The 16,824-nt window shown below is 40.2% G+C and overlaps 1 protein-coding gene and 1 long non-coding RNA gene across 2 annotated transcripts; one reads left to right on the top strand and one right to left on the bottom strand.

The window, feature by feature from the left end:
- Positions 1-3,389: 3,389 nt before the first annotated feature.
- LOC5509034 (glutathione S-transferase kappa 1) lies at positions 3,390-12,909 on the bottom strand. The gene is made up of 9 exons (XM_032377857.2): positions 12,659-12,909; positions 10,682-10,763; positions 10,412-10,512; positions 9,188-9,215; positions 8,950-9,050; positions 8,815-8,850; positions 8,160-8,276; positions 7,694-7,787; positions 3,390-4,427 (listed from the first exon to the last, which is right to left on the bottom strand). Exons 1-9 carry the CDS (start codon positions 12,728-12,730, stop codon positions 4,381-4,383), a joined length of 678 nt encoding a protein of 225 aa, XP_032233748.1. The 5' UTR covers positions 12,731-12,909; the 3' UTR covers positions 3,390-4,380.
- A 1,628-nt stretch (positions 12,910-14,537) lies between these two features.
- LOC125561318 lies at positions 14,538-16,679 on the top strand. Its single transcript, XR_007307357.1, has 2 exons — positions 14,538-16,019; positions 16,391-16,679. It is a non-coding gene; the product is annotated as an uncharacterized LOC125561318 (long non-coding RNA).
- The last annotated feature ends 145 nt before the right edge of the window (positions 16,680-16,824 follow it).

The following is a 16,824-nucleotide window of genomic DNA, read 5'->3' as shown; positions in this document are numbered from 1 at the left end:
GCAGGATAGAAATGTCAAGATTCAAGTTTTAATTTTGTGCTTTAATTTTCTTTTAAAATGTTTATGGCCCCTCTTCCAAAATTGTCCTTGGGGTGAGATAAAACACTTTTCCTGACCATTATACCAAAAAACACTAAAGAACAGGCGAAAACTCATGGCGAAGAATTGTTTTTAAGTACCAGCATTCGAGGAAGGTATTGGAAAAGGCGATTTTAACCAAAGGACAATAATTAAGCGACATTAAAAGGTGATAATGGCTGGTGGCGCACGCAAGGCAAACTCCTCATTGGCAACCCAAACAGAAAAAAGAACCTCACAGGAGTTTCTAGATGAAGTAAGCTGTAGAAAAAAATTAAAAGCAGTACAAAAGTTGTCAGTATGTGACAAGAAATGGCATTTATAATTTGCTTCCAGCAACGGAGGATCTAAGTTATGATTACCCTTTTTTTTAAAAGGTTCCCCTTTTTTTAAAAAAGGTTCTTATAAAAAAAAGAGTGTAATGCCAGAGATATCTAGCGCCTTGAGGTTGATGTTAGTTTTAAAGTTTACTGACTCACAACTGAACGCCGCTAGATCGCGTGGGTAATCCTTTCATTTTGCTTGAGGGTACATAACAGAACCTGTTTATACAAGAACACAATCACATTAAGATACCCTAAATCCCCTGTTAGCATATCCTTATCATAAGCACGATTCTCCCGATTCTCTACTTAAAAGTGTTTTTTGCTTTCATAGATCTAAAATTATTATTTTTAAATAGGGTAGGGGGGGAGGTCCAAAAAGGAAATGGATCGGACCTTTTCTCTGAGAAATGGGTTGTATATCGCACTGGAGGGACTGTATTACCCCATCTGTTGTGTTATTTTTAATTATATCGTGAAACTTAGAGAGGATTGGGCATAATTCACTGTGGGAAAATCTTAGGGACGGTGACTTATCCTTGCAAAGATAACTATATGATGATTTATACATGGCAAAATGACTCGATTATGTGTGCAGCTCTCAGGTAATTCAGTGCAGTATTACTGGACGCTGATTGGCTTACAAAAAATTAAACAACAGAAACCTCAAAGGGCCAAATGTGAAACGCAGTCTGAAATGGGCGGTTTCTTCCAAAACGTTTTTCTCCAAACCACGACCATTTTTGAGGCACAAATAATGTGTCTCTTTCAATAAACTTTTGTTATGTGTATTATAAAAATGTTGTCATACGATTTCTCGTTTTCAATTTGAAAATAATTTACATTCGTGCAAGCTATTCCATAATGACATATACAAACAAACTGCGCACATGTTTAGTGAGAAGCAAGTACCTCCGTGTAATCGAGAATTTCACCGACTGCTACTGAGAAAGTATTTTATTATATGCCAACAATCACTTCCGGTGGAATGGCGCAATCTGATTGGCTGTTTAGCGGTCCGGATCCTCCTGTAACGACCGCGGTTCCAGGCCGACGACGCGCTCAAGAAAATCAACAACAAAAAAGTTTTTTTTCTACACTATAATAGCAATTTATTTTTTTCTTCAATATAATTTATATTTTTTTATTGAGAAAATAAAATATATATTTAAAAAAAATAATTTTGTTTACCTTTCTACGTAAACAGTTTCTTCTAGGGGCGGACGATAACGATATGACTTCAGCTCAGCGAGGAGACTCGGTGCTTGGAGAAATAGTACGTCGGATAGAGAGGGGCGTTGGCCGCCCAATAAGGGAAGAGATTTCATCATCCTCTGCAGCGTTGAAGGCCTACTGTGCCTTGTGGGACAGTTTGGTGTCAAAGGATGGTGTGCTCTATCGGAAGTGGGAAAGTGATGTCGGAAGTCAGGTCACATTGCTTCTCATTGTACCTGAGAGTAAGAAGGAAGAGGCGACGCTTTCCCTGCATGGTTCGGTAACGGCAGGGTATTTCGGAAAGAAAAAGACATTGAAAACGGAATTCGTCAACGTTTTTACTGGATAGTGTGTGACAAAGATGTTGGGGAGTGGTGTAGAAGATGTGACGTTTGTGCTGCGAGGAAAGGCCCTCAGTGAAGACCAAGGGCTCCCCTTCAAATCTACCGTGTTGGTGAGCCGGGGGAACGTATCGCGATCGATATTACCGGGCCACTACCAACTGTACCAAGAACTACTCGGTATGGTCTCCGCGCTAACACCGGAGGATTTGAAACCTGGAGATCCTGTGTGGTACCACAATCCTCCCCGAACTAAGGGCAAATCCCCTTTTCTAAGTAAGACATGGGATGGACCTTATATCGTCACCGGAAGGCTAAATGACGTTACCTATAGAATACAAAAAGTAGCAGAAGCAAGCCAAAGGTTGTACATCGCAACAAGCTGTGGCAGTATGAGGGAAGGGCAGCGACCACATGGTTCAGTCTGGCTGAAGATATCGACACCGCTGATTAAGACAGGGGAGATGCTGACGAGAATGAAGGAGGAGTATCTGATAGAGATGTTAGAGACAGAACTATAGGAGACGATGGTGTGGAATCACCAACCCTTAGCGCTCACGCGAGCTATGCTGCGGGGTTCGTTAGGTCTGCCCTGAGCTCCATCTAGCGCTCCGCGAGCCACACCGCCAGGTCTGTTGGTCCTTATGCAACCTACGCTTGGGCCATGCAAGCCGTGTATTTCCTGGGAGCTGATGAGGTTCGACTGCTTTCAGGCGACCCCGCGAGCTATGAGCTTACTTAAGTGACACCGCCGCCGGAGTTGCTGGTTCTCTCCAAAGCGCTCATGTAAGGATTACTCCGGTTTGCCAGCTAGCGCGCTTGTGCAAGCTATACCGCTGGGTTTGTTTGGTACGCACTTGTCCAAGCTATCGCGTTCATGCGAGCCCCTTCCCCCCTACGTCTCATCCCAGCTCGCCCATAGGATCTAGTGCGTCCAAACTAGGGCGTCCCTTCGAGCTTCTGTTGGGGTGTGTTTTGTCTGGGCTAGCCCTAGCTGGCAAACATGTCGTGCTTGCACCTTAGTGGCCGCTGGGAGTCGGCGCCTTGTTGAGTTGCTAGTACCAACTAGTTAACGCTGCCGAGTCCACGTCATAACCCGTCTTATCGACGTGCTTCTTTGGCTACAAATGCGGGTTCACGGACGCAGCCGGCTTCACGTTCATCAAGAGGTCCAATCGGGTCAGGCTGTTCTTCGAGCACTATGTTGCGGTAACATGTAGCAGTCCAGTGGTGCTGGTCAGTGTTTGGGGTCAGGAGGCACCATTCTCTCCGTTCCTCAGTCCCTCCTTTTCAAGCACCCTTTGGCGGGGAGCTGTGGCCCGGGGGCCTGGCTCCTCGGATGCGCTTGGTTAGGCGGTTACCAAGCTATCCGATACCTGACCCCAAACTTATCAGACGGTGAGTTTAAATGCCATGTAGCACCAGTGTAATGTAATGTAGCATAGCTTTAAGTTTAATTCAACCTTTTGCAGTATTGCCTGGATTACAGGTGAGTCAGAGATACAAGTAAGCACTACAATAAAGTACAATTAATCAAATGTAATCAGCATATTTAACAGTAACGAACATGTTGAAACGACTCGTATAAGTAGGCCTCTGATACGATGTAGACTTAGACCTGAGGTTATACCCTGAATCATGTGTAATGCGACGCCCTTTAAAGATAGGATTAAGGGGTTGTATTGAGTTTTTGGCGACGGCTCCGTAAAGAATGTCACTTTCCCTAAGACTAAAACTGACCTCTCTACAAAATTGTCTAATATATCAACTAAATATTTCGAAAATGAACACAGAACAATTGAATTGGTTAATTTGCATTCGGAATGACCGCTGACCTATGAGAACACCGAAAGCACCAGGCTTAAAAAAAAAACAGACAAAAGCACAGTAATGCAGAAAAGAAAAAAAACACACACACATTCGGATGACTTTCAAACAGAATCTTTTCTCTTAGGCCTAGTCCATACGCTTTTCACTTAGGCATAGCTCATACGCCGTTCTTTTCATGTGCCATTCCAAACGCAAACATGCAAATGAGCGAAGTCGACTGTTTCATCTTCATTTGCATGATGTCACCTGCTACTAGATATAGACCTCAGTGATTTGCTACATATAAACAATACCCATCGTGGTGTTTCTATTTTGCGATGTTCATAACTTTTGATATGTGAATACTTCACAGGCCGTGGGGGGCGTAGTCTAATCGTTCGAGGTTTGGTCATATACACGCCTTAACAGCATTATTTCAGGAACACCAGATAGATCTTCTGTTACAAGCTACAGGTTATAGTTTTTTTTTTATTTTTTTCATATACATAATTCTCTAAAATACATACGTTACTAAGCTATAAGATTGGATCTACCTATAAGATATATCAAATTGTCTAAAACAGCATTTGATGCAACAATTTCGTGCTTGCACTTTACAGCGATGAAGGTGGAGGATAAAGAGGCCCCTCCCATTCGACACCTTAAAACAAAAACAATTTTGTATCATCATCATCATCATCACCATCATCGTCGTCGTCGTCGTCGTCGTCATCATCATCATCATCATCATCATCATCATCATCATCGCTATGCTATGTTGATAAATCGACCATGAGATTTTTTCTTTTTTTTAACGGCAGAAACCGATCAGATAGTGTTGGTAGGTGTGTGTATAGGTGTTATGTGCCATTACTTTTGAAATTTGGTGGTCTTACAAAACTATGGTGCCAAGTTTCATTTAATTTGAACACTCTCATATGAGAATATTGATGATGTTGTATAAGACCCTATGGGAAGTGTATACCTCAGCTAGACTTGACTTTTTTGTAAAAAAGCAAATTTTCGAAAAAAGAACCCTTGATTTATGGTTGAAAATGTAAAGCTATAGCAACCAAGTTTGGAGGGTGGTTATAACTTGCAAAGATCTCTATGTGCTGTGAAGCACAATTGTTGCGGTGCGCATGCGCAGGAGATAGCATTTCGCTATTCAAGTCGAATTATCAACACACACAAAATTTTATTTTTTACAAGAAAAACTTGTTCTTTATGGACGATTTTATCCTTTAGAATAAAGAATGAACCACCCAACCAGATACCGTTCAAATTAGATCATTATCGTCTTTAGTTTTTCAGATGATTTCGTGGATCACATTCTAATGTTGATAAATCGACTTGACGCTTTAACCAATAAACTTAGTTACGTTACAAGGTGTGTATCAGTGCTAGGTCTTTAAAGGTTATTCCTCAACCTGACAGCTAACCTCAATTAAAAACATTTTGGGTTTCAACGACTTTCAACGACATTATTAGCTGAAAATTGTGACTTTGTTATTATTTAATATCCGTTTTACAACACCATCAATACGTGACCGAATTCTTTGACAACTATAACTGTGCAGTAAAAAGATATGTAACTAGGGACGGCCTGTTAAGAGCATGAAGGTCTTGGGACAGGACGGTACATTACACATCCATACATGCATACATACATAGAATCGTGTCATTAAAAGTGCCTTAGTACTTTTTTCTGGTGATTTTAAACTTATCACTATCTTGTTATCACGGGCGAGGCCGGAGGTGTCCCGCGCTACACACTTTTTACAATTCATGAAACACTGTGTTCCTTTCTGTTTCTTGTTTGTTTTTTTATTATTATTTTACACAGAACAAGAGTAACAGAAATATCAGTAATAAGAAATTAACATATATAACAAATAAAGTTTTCAACTGCGAAAAAGACACAAGAGAAACTATGGGACTCCTGCTAACACGTTACAGGAAAAGTCAATCTATATACATGGCCTAAACTCGGTCCACCGGAGTTGTAGCCCTATGTTTAACTCTAACTCGCCTTGGCTACGTTTTCAGGTCATTCATTGTAAAGCAATGAATGAGTAGGTTTGTGCATTTTCTAACTTAATGAAGCAGAGTACTATACTAAAGACAGGATTCACTTTGCAAAGAAAAGTAGATGGTGTTACCCGCTTTCGTCTCCAACTGAGGAGCGTGCAGGAAGCACCTTAGGTTTCAACCTCTTATCCATCTGCACTAACTACGTAAGTGAAATTAGGCTGTTTAATATTCAATTCAACCATTACACACAGAAAGTTATTTTGTTTTCTATTTCAACTTTTATTTTATTTTTATATAATTATATATAATGTATCTTTCTCGAGATGCAACCAAGTAATGATAGCTCAAATTTGTCGGAATGGTGCTGTGCAGCGATAGAAGAAGTACCTGTGATAGTCCGTGCTAAGATCCCGAAGGAACTGACGGAGAGAAGAGAGCCACGCGTGAATGTTAAAGTATAATTCAGCATCTAAATATATAATCTGATCAATGGCTGAGGCCGATGACTTACACTTCAACTCGAATTGACATAGGTGTCATTGGGGAACTAGCGGACTTGACGCACAACCCCTATGTACGCGCCTGATTAATCAATCTATATTTGTCCCGAGTGTGGCAGCTTTAAACAGAGTTTTGTTGCGGCTTTTAGAATGTATCCGTGCTAGGAGCTCAAAGAATCGTAGAAAAAAATATCGGGAAATATCTTTCTTTCAGATAAATGTCTTTATTGTGTACTGAGGGGTTGGATTAATTGCGCCTTCTATGTATTTGGGTGTGTAGTCTGAGAATAATGCTTGACCAACATTGCAGCTCTTAATGTGCCTGATGTGCCCGCGTTAGAAATCACGGATAATTTTTTTCTTAAATTTAATAGAAAGCTATGGTCAACGAATTGCCGGAAGATCTTTATTTAAACTTTTTATACCCTGCTACAACCTATGACACAATCGACTTCCCCTGCTTTAGAAAATGCAACGAGGTGTTGACGTTGACTGGTGTAGCGCTGGGTATTAGACGTGATACTGTAAAGAGCATTAAAAAGATATATACGGACAGACGCGTTTCCAGGCTCTTGCCTCTTCATCGTTGTTTAGTGCCAAACGTGTATGTCATATCTACCTTTCTAGCCCTCTTAACATTTCCCAGGTATATCTTTATAGTTACTGACGAGCCTCTGGAACCAGGGTTTCTTTAAAATCAAAATTACGGGCTCACGAAGACAACAAAACCTTTGACTCGTGACAATAGAGTAAGTTGTTGTCTACACAGCTAGAAATGGGATTTTTAAACTTAAATACTTATATATAAAGTTAGCTATCGAAGTCGAATTTTAATAGTGTTTAGCCTTGGTCTTAAGTTTTGTGGTCAGCATATAAATGCTTATTGTATCAGTTTCTTATTTCAGGAAGATTTATTATCGTTACCACATGAAGGTTTTACTACTTTTCTCCTCTAACAATTAAGTCGAATTATCAACAGCCGAAGTCGAATTATCAACATCCGAAGTCGAATTATCAACATCCGAAGTCGAATTATCAACTGTCGAAGTCGAATTATCAACGGTCGAGTCGAATAATCAACAGTTAAGTCCATTTATCAACAAGTCAATTTATCAACAAGTCGAATTATCAACATCGAAGTCGAATTATCAACATCGAGGTCGAATTATCAACATTAGCAAGTCGATATATCAACATTAGCATAGTCGTCATCATCATAATCATCATCATCATCATCATCATCATCATCATCATCATCATCATCATCATCATCATCATCATCATCATCATCATCACTATCTTTATCGCTATCATGTCTATAATGTCATTGTCAGTACCACCATCTTCTTTCATTTCAGAAAATTAAAAAAAATTAGTCCCACCATCTCCTTACCATACAGGTGAGCTATCAAAAAGAACCGGTCAGATCCAAAGAACATGTGCTTTGCTCCGTTTGCATGGGCTATTATAGTAGGTGCCCCAAAGGCCTGTTAAATAAAGGAGAAGGCAACACATAAAAATGAATTTGGGCGCAGACGGTAACTTTTATAGTGGTTAATGTTTCTCTCCCTTTCCAGTGTTTCAAGGCATGGTTGGATTGTTGTAACACCTTCTGGCTGCCTTCTCTTTCATGTGGGAACATACTCCAGCATGGGGTGGGATATATAGTTAAAGACCTTCATATCAGTAACATACTCTAGGAGGGGGGGGGTGAGGTTCTACATCTTAAACTTTCATGTATGTAACAATCTTCTTCAGCATGTGGTGCAGAGGGCTTTAACAGTTAAGCCTTCAGGTAAATAACATATCCCAGGAAGGGGGCGGGGCTCTTTAGTTTAAACCCTTATTAATAAACTTACTCCAGCATCTAGGGCTTCTTGTGTTGTTTCTTTGAGCTTGTCCTTGATATCCTGATCAGACAGTCGGCTTATAATTGCTGTAGACTGTGTATCACTAAAACCAGTTGCTAAACAAGCCTAGTAACAGACAGTGCATAAATAATAAATAAAATAAATACATTTGTCAAGCTGATCACCCCCCTTGTAGAAAAATCAAGGGTGAAGATATAAGCGCAGCTACCATATAACTTATGTCAAAACCTGCAACATAGCTTAGGATCAAAATTATTGGTTTCTAGGGAGGGATGAAAACCAGAGGACCCAGAAACATTTCTCTGAGTAAAGGTGAGAACAAGCTAACTCGATTTATTTCAGAACCAGGAAACGTGGAACCAAGAGGGGAGAGGAACAGGCTTTGCCAACAGTGCCATCAAAGCTCCCGTAAGATGACTTACTAACATCATTACTGAAATATAGCCCCCAATACTATTACCACCAAAACCAGTTTGAATGGCTTCAAAAGGTCAGTTTGAATGGAAGCTGCAAGCATGTAGTAAAATAACTTATAAGCAAACAATATGCATATTATTTTCACTTGGATAATAGCCCTGTTGAATACTGTATTGTACTTAGTTTAAACTTTAAACTGAATGTTATTGAGAATTTTGTACTCTACCTGTTTCAGGCTTTCAGGTAACACAATATCTTCATCCTATGAATCAAATAGAATAAACAAATAAAAAAACATACATTCTTTTATATAGCATTTTTTTTTAAATCAGCTTATCATTGATGGTTATGTAACACTTACCCTTGACCATATCCTCATCCATAACTCTCGTGACAGTTGCTCAATTTTGTCAGGGTGGGCTATGTCAATTGCTGTCAGAAGTCTCATGGCTGATAAGCTACCTAGGTGCAACAAAATCAAATACATAAACTCTATAGAGAGGGATGTGAATTATGTAACCCATTACTTGCTTGAATCATCAAAACTTAATATCTTGCATGCAGACGTATAAAGGCTATTTACATTATGCAAAACTAACCTTTCTCAAACATTACTTCCACTGGGTTCTGAAATTAAAAACCAGCTGCATTCAGAGAGAAACACAATCAACTCTACCTACAACCTGCTATTTGGGACACAAGGAAAATACCTTAAAGTAACTTCCATAACTATAGTGGTGATCCCAATCGAAAGTTTCTGTTGTAACAGTCTTGTTGTAACATACATTTTCGGTAGGGGTTAACTGCAGCATGAATTATTACATTGGGTGTATTTTAAATGATATTTTTCTGGCCAAGCAGTCTGGAATGGGTAAACTTGTTGGTGATTCTATAACAATCAAGAGCTATTACAAGTCTTAGTCTTTTGAGTTTTAGGTTTCATAACACTTTTTTCGTATTCATATTTCTGTAGAAAAAGTTTCAAAGTTTTTTCTGCACTTCACAAGCGTTTGTGGCATTGCGTGGCACTAGGCAACAATTCCAAGCTGAAAAATTAGGGTGCAGTTGTGGCTGGTAGCTGAACAAATTTATAATAGTATCAAGTTTGGTTTGTTCAAAATTGAATCATGTATTTATTTTGATATTTCTCAGCTATTTTACTTTTCACTGCTTGTTAGACAAAGGTATGGAGGGCTACTAGTTTAAAACTTTCCCTTATCATAGTCAAATGTTTGTATAATAATTTGATAACTCTCCATCCCACTATGGACGCAAATTGTGGTCCTCACAGTATATTCAATGCCTTAAAGCCTCATTGTCACCAGTTTACTTCCGGTCGATCTCGTAACAATCTCCCATGATTTTTAATGGAAAACGCGAAAAATATTTTAAAATATTGAAAGCAGTGTGTATATTGGAAGTTTCTTTGAGGATGTGATTGATAATTTAGAGCGGATGGCCTGTTTAATATCTCGGATTTTAATAGATTCTTTTGTCTTTTAATGGTTGAGGTTTCCGACGGACCTCCGGAAGTAAACTGGTGACAATTCGGCTTTAAACATAAAAACACAATGTACAATGATGCCCTGTACATAAAAACACAATGTACAATGCCCTTAACATAAAAACACAATGTACAATGATGCCCTGTACATAAAAACACAATGTACAATGCCCTGAACATAAAAACACAATGTACAATGATGCCCTGTACATAAAAACACAATGTACAATGCCCTAAAAACTGGGAATGACACAATAACTATAACACCTTCACCCCTGCATCTGATACATTCCCCTAATATTGGTTGACCAGTACTTACAGAGGGCTGTGCAATGGGTATACCATAGTACTCTCTTTGTCGCTCAATGTCTTTTACCATGTATTTAGCTTTATTAGGCACAAGACCTGGTGGTCTGTTACCTGCAGTGATAGAAAGAGCACAACAATTATTGAAAATCAATTGATGTAGAGAATTTGTCAAATGCTTACTACAATTATCTTGGCTAGAAGGTTACCTAGCCTTATGTATTTGAAGTTGCTGATTACATAATAAACAAGTTTAAGATGGCTGGGTTTCTGATTCATGCACCTGAAGAACTCATGATCCCACCAAGAAAGCAAGGACGGAACTTCAAGTCCAAGTTCCACTTTGGTCGATAACGGCAAAGAACCTAAGGAAAGAAGAAATTGGAAGGCATGTCTCCCACAAGGTGGCTGCTATATGTTTTCATAGAGTGGAGTGTTGTTATGTCAATGAGAAAATCATAAAAAAATTGTGTTGTTTGGGGGAGGCGCTTATTCATGTTCTCCCTGTATGTCTAGGCTCTTATTCTGGGGAAGGGCATTCCCTTATGCAATTAAGTTATATATGTTAATGAAGCTTATTGAAGGGAAACCTGAAAACTTCTATCTTAGGAAGCGTTCGTTAAATACACTGAGAGGGAGGAAGGGAAGATATTGACGTGGGGCTCCAAAAATTTTTAACCACCAAAAGGGAAACTCCAAAAAAAAGGTCCTTCAAATGAGTGGCTCTGAATTTTTAGGCTCCGTACTTTTCAGCTTTAATGTTTTACTGATATGATCTAGTTTGTAGAACAAACACAGATTAAATAATAAGGCAAGTTACCAGCGTATTTAATACTTTTTTCTTTATAAACCATTATTATATCGATACTTCCAGCTTTCGGTATATAACAGTTGGATTTACTGATACAGTTTATTATCAGTTAAACAGGAACAAATGGAAATGAACTTCTAAACTGTGGTGGAGCCTGAAAATCCACAAAACAAGATACATACAATGTTTAATAAATGGGACAGTATCCCTTTTTATAGAAAAAAATTTCTTAACAAAAACAAATATATACAAATGTATACTTCTTCACAGGCATCCTTAGGGGTGGACCATTCGATTTTGGAGGGGAAGAGGGGGGTGATTTTGGAAAAAAACAAACCCTGCATCATTTTACACCATTTTACATGCAAAAAAAATTATGAAAATATTCGAGCCGAAACCGAAAGTTGTGAGACTACGAAATATATATGAACTTGACTGGATCATCAATTAGGACACTTTTCAGTATTCATTTTCCAGATTTAAAGACTTTTTTGTTTAATGAGGTCCTGGTTGGGGGCTCTCAAAATTTTTTGGTTCTGAAATGGGGTGGGGGGGGGGGGGGGGGGGGGACAGCTGAAATTTTGTGTCTTGGGTAAAAATCTCCCCCCCCCCCCCCCCAGTGTATTTAATAAACACTCCCTTATCATAGTGTTGTTGAGGTGATGTCCAGCGTAGGACTTTAGGGAAAGTATATTTTTTATCCCAAGGGGGGGTGAGGATACCATGAGGGGGCCTCGAGAAATTGCTGAGGTCTAAAGGTGGGGGCGTCCAAAGTGTTTGGATTTCAAAAGGGGGGGGGGGGGGGTCACTGATTCCTTTGGGTGTGTCTATACTATATAATTTGACAAAGTGTAAAATCAGACTTCTTGGTTTAACTTGTCCCGGTTTGGGGGCAGTTATTTTGCAGAATCCAGGAGTCCAGGATACGTATACCACCTTTTATCTATGCAATGCAAACCTGTATACACCCTATTTCCCTTTTTTGTGGTTTTCTTCTATAAAATATTATAAAGTACTTATCTTCCATATTTAAAATATAAACAAAACGTTTTAATGCTATAAGAGCTCATTCTCCGGCATCAAAATAACCCCCGTATCTGATTCACTGTCTTCCTCACTCTCTTTGTCTTCTTTCTTTTCTTTTTTCTTGTGCTGCGCTTTTCTTGCAAGGAGAAGATCAAAAAGCCTTTTTGCTTTTACGTCATCTATAGCATCAACTATTATCAGGTTGCAACCTGGATTTAGTTGCATCTTTTAGAAATTGGTATCTAAATTATTGCAATATGATATTACTAAACAGGTGACAGTGTTATTAGTAATAAGTAAGTAATATCCCAAAATTGTTTACAATTTTTCTTAATAATTTCCATGAGCTGCAAACGTGCATATTTTTCAAGCTGACAGTACAAACAAAGGGAATCCTTGGAGTAAAAAATGGAGTTTCCTCACCTCAAACGCTATCCAGGAGTACGGAGAGACGACATCATAAAACAACTCCACGGTACGCCTGGAGACCGCCATCTTAGAGTGGAAACACCACAGGGAACCCACTACGACTTGACCGCGCTACGCATTGGTCTGGTGACTGCTTTTCTATTCATCCCTCTCAGCCCGAATATCTCTAAAACTTTACGTGATAAAAATTAAATACTTTTGGGTGGCATAACTATCATAGGTTTAGTGTGCAATGTTCTCATAGGAAAATGTGTTGATCATCCGCTGATGGGGTACCTGTGGAAATACCTTTATTATGGTCAGCGGTCTCACTTCTATTTCCTGGGTAAGTACTTTAAGTACGCATCCTGAAGTGTATCATACACAGCTATCAACAGCACGATACACAGCTATCTACACCATACACAGCTATCCACACCATACACAGCTATCTACACCATACACAGCTATCCACGACATACACAGCTATCCACACCATACACAGCTATCCACACCATACACAACCATCCACCCCATACACAGCCATACACAGCTATCCACACCATCCACAACCATCCACATCTATCCACACTATACACAGCCATACACACCATACACAGCTATCCACACCATACACAGCCATACACAGCTATCCACACCATACACAGCTATCCACACCATACACAGCTATCCACGCTATACACAGCTATCCACACCATACACAGCTATCCACACCATCCACAGCTATCCACACCATACACAGCCATCCACAGCTATCCACAGCTATCCACACCATACACAGCTATCCACACCATCCACAGCTATCCACACCATCCACAGCTATCCACACCATCCACATCTATCCACACTATACACAACCATACACACCATACACAGCTATCCACACAATACACAGCTATCCACACCATACACAGCTATCTACACCATACACAGCTATCCACACCATACACAGCTATCCACACCATCCACAGCTATCCACACCATCCACAGCTATCCACACCATACACAGCCATACACAGCTATCCACACCATCCAAAACCATCCACATCTATCCACACTATACACAGCCATACAAACCATACACAGCTATCCACACCATACACAGCCATACACAGCTATCCACACCATACACAGCTATCCACACCATACACAGCTATCCACGCTATACACAGCTATCCACACCATACACAGCTATCCACACCATCCACAGCTATCCACACCATACACAGCTATCCACCCCATACACAGCTATCCACACCATCCACAGATATTCACACCATACACAGCCATCCACAGCTATCCACACCATCCACAGCTATCCACACCACACAGCTATCCACGCTATACACAGCTATCCACACCATACACAGCTATCCACACCATACACAGCTATCTTCACCATACACAGCTATCCACACCATCCACAGCTATCCACACCATCCACAGCCATCCACAGCTATCCACACCATACACAGCTATCCACACCATACACAGCTATCCACACCATCCACATCTATCCACACTATACACAACCATACACACCATACACAGCTATCCACACTATACACAGCTATCTACACCATACACAGCCATCCACAGCTATCCACACCATCCACATCTATCCACACTATACACAACCATACACACCATACACAGCTATCCACACCATACACAGCCATGCACACCATACACAGCCATACACACCATCCACAGCTATCCACACCATCCACAGCTATCCACACCATAAACAGCCATCCACAGCTATCCACACCATCCACAGCTATCCACACCATCCACAGCTATCCACACCATCCACAGCTATCCACACCATACACAGCTATCCACACCATACACAGCTATCCACACCATACACAGCTGTCCACAGCTATCCACGTCTATCTACACCATACACAGCTATCCACACCATACAGCTGTCATTGGAATATTGCTCTCAGATAAAGGTTTAATATTTTTGGTGCCCCATTCAATGTCAAATATGCCGGGATTATTAATTAAAATAAAATTAACTTGAGAAGTCGGGTTATCCGTGAAACAACAAGAACTACGTTTTTGCCAACAACAAAGAATCCTGGGCAAAAGTTAGAAAGATGAACGCTAAATGATTTTTTGGTGGATAGGAAATACTCTCAAAGTACATTAAATTTGAATCTGACCGCTAACCTAGTTCTCTTGTATTCTTAATCTGACCGCTAATCTAATTTCTTGAATTCTGATTATCAAAGTATATGTAAAAAGATTGAGGTTAGGTTACACTCGTTTTCAGTCACACGTGCACCCTGTGCTTTTCGTTTCCGAGTCGCGACTGGTTTTTGATAGACGTCAATCAAATCCCTTCAGCGAGGCCGAGGGCTGCTCTCCCGCCATTTCATGGGTTTTTTTTTCCTACTTCACGCTCTATTTTGGTCTCACGCTCTCGAAGCTAATGAAACAATGGCATCGGCATTCCAGAGGTTATAGTGATATGAGCTCCGTGCTGAATGAATACCCTTTACAACACGCCAGTGGGAAGAAAAAAAGTCAGCCGTCCTTTATATGGCCGTCGACTACCGTAAAACAATGGCTTCTAGGTTCCATTTTTATACCAAATTTGGGGATTATGTTATGACACACCCGAAATTATTTGCACTATGCCTAGACTCTCCAGCACTACAGAGAATTCCATCATCAGAGTAAAAGAAATGCAAAAATTAATCAAGGCCCTCGCCAAAGGATTTGTGGCAAAACATTCCCCTAGGCCATCCCCTCAGAAAATAAAAGATATGAAAGACATTCATTCAGCCCCCCCCCCCCCCCCAATATCTCTCCTTATATCAGATAGGTAGGTGTCACTGTCATATTTGTATGTGGTATTTTCTAGGGGTAATTTGAGCTGTACCCTCAGGATGGTATATGTATGCACCAAGCTATTTTAGGGTGCCATTTTGTTTTTCTTTTGGTATAATGTATGCTATGAAATGGGGTATGATTGGCATAATTCTTCTTTTGTCATTCAGCTCCTGTGGGCACCCCAAGAAGATCACCAAAGCTGCTGGAAAAACTAGCCAAGAAACTTGACATCTTCCTTCATGAAATTTCTTCAGAGATGAAAGTGAGCCACACAGCTAATGTTCTGCATGGTGTCAGTGACACAGCTGAACCGCCAGAAATAATCTCCCTGATAAGATCGTATGAGTGTCCGTCACTGATATACACACCAGTGAAGGGTCTCTTTTGGCTCCTAAAAAGCAGCCAATAACTCTACGCAGTGAAGACGACTTGATGAGCTGTAAGGCTGAGTACAAGCGGGGAAACATCAAACTCGCCTGTCGAGCAATAAGCATCGACAAAAATGCAGGTAACGTTGGGCTGAAAAGTATAGTTCATGGGGAGTATTATATCTTTTATGCCTTGTACATAAATTTATTTTAGAATAATTATTGTAATTGTTTGTGATATATATGTAATGAAGGTGCAAAGTTGGACAAAGGAAGAGTTTGAACTTGCATTTTTCCATTTATATTTGTCCTTTTTATGGTAACTTGAAAGTTGTACAATGACATGAGGGAATTGCAGTTTTGTCCAGAAATGAAGGAATTAAGACAGCATTTTCAGTACACAATTTGCTATATTTAGCATGCAATGTGACCTCTAATAAGCACATCAGAAACTTTCCACATCTTGTCAGATGCCCTATATGGAATATACTGAAAAAAAAAAATTAAACAGGTACCGGAGAAACTGGTGGCACTGGAGGGAATACAAGGAAGCGTCGCTTGGACATGGGGGCCAATGCAGATGAAAATAGGCTCTGGAATACCACCCATGTACAACTGGTAAAAGATTTGGAAAAAAGAGGTGTGCTTTGGCGCTTTTGTGCTAAACATCTAACACTCTGGACAGATGAGATAATGAGCGGTAACAGTGGAGGTGTCAATGATGAACCTAATTGGGAAGAGCACATTGCTGTTGTGATAGAACCACCCAAGAGCAGAAGGCTATCACCTGGGTCCCAAAAGGAACGGTCACCCCAGTCAAGCCAATCAGGCAACAGTAACTTTGAAATGATGATGGCTCTAGAAGCAAAACGGAGTGAAACACTTCAATCTGCTATAATGATTATGCTGGCACAATCAACAACATTGCAGGTTGGTCATGGTGAC

Source organism: Nematostella vectensis, chromosome 3 (assembly GCF_932526225.1).
Source record: "Nematostella vectensis chromosome 3, jaNemVect1.1, whole genome shotgun sequence".
NCBI classification, from domain to species: Eukaryota; Metazoa; Cnidaria; class Anthozoa; order Actiniaria; family Edwardsiidae; genus Nematostella; species Nematostella vectensis.
Note: the sequence above shows the minus strand (reverse complement) of the source record. Positions and strands in the feature narration are given on the sequence as shown.

Excerpts from the sequence above, each read along its gene's own strand:
- LOC5509034 (XM_032377857.2), bottom strand. The coding sequence starts at position 12,730 with ATGGCGGTCTCCAGGCGTACCGTGGAGTTGTTTTATGATGTCGTCTCT. Across the intron at positions 10,513-10,681 it reads TGGGATCATGAGTTCTTCAG|GTAACAGACCACCAGGTCTT; the intron begins GTGCATGAATCA and ends CTATCACTGCAG. Across the intron at positions 7,788-8,159 it reads AAGAAGCCCTAGATGCTGGA|GCCTTTGGGGCACCTACTAT; the intron begins GTAAGTTTATTA and ends TTTATTTAACAG.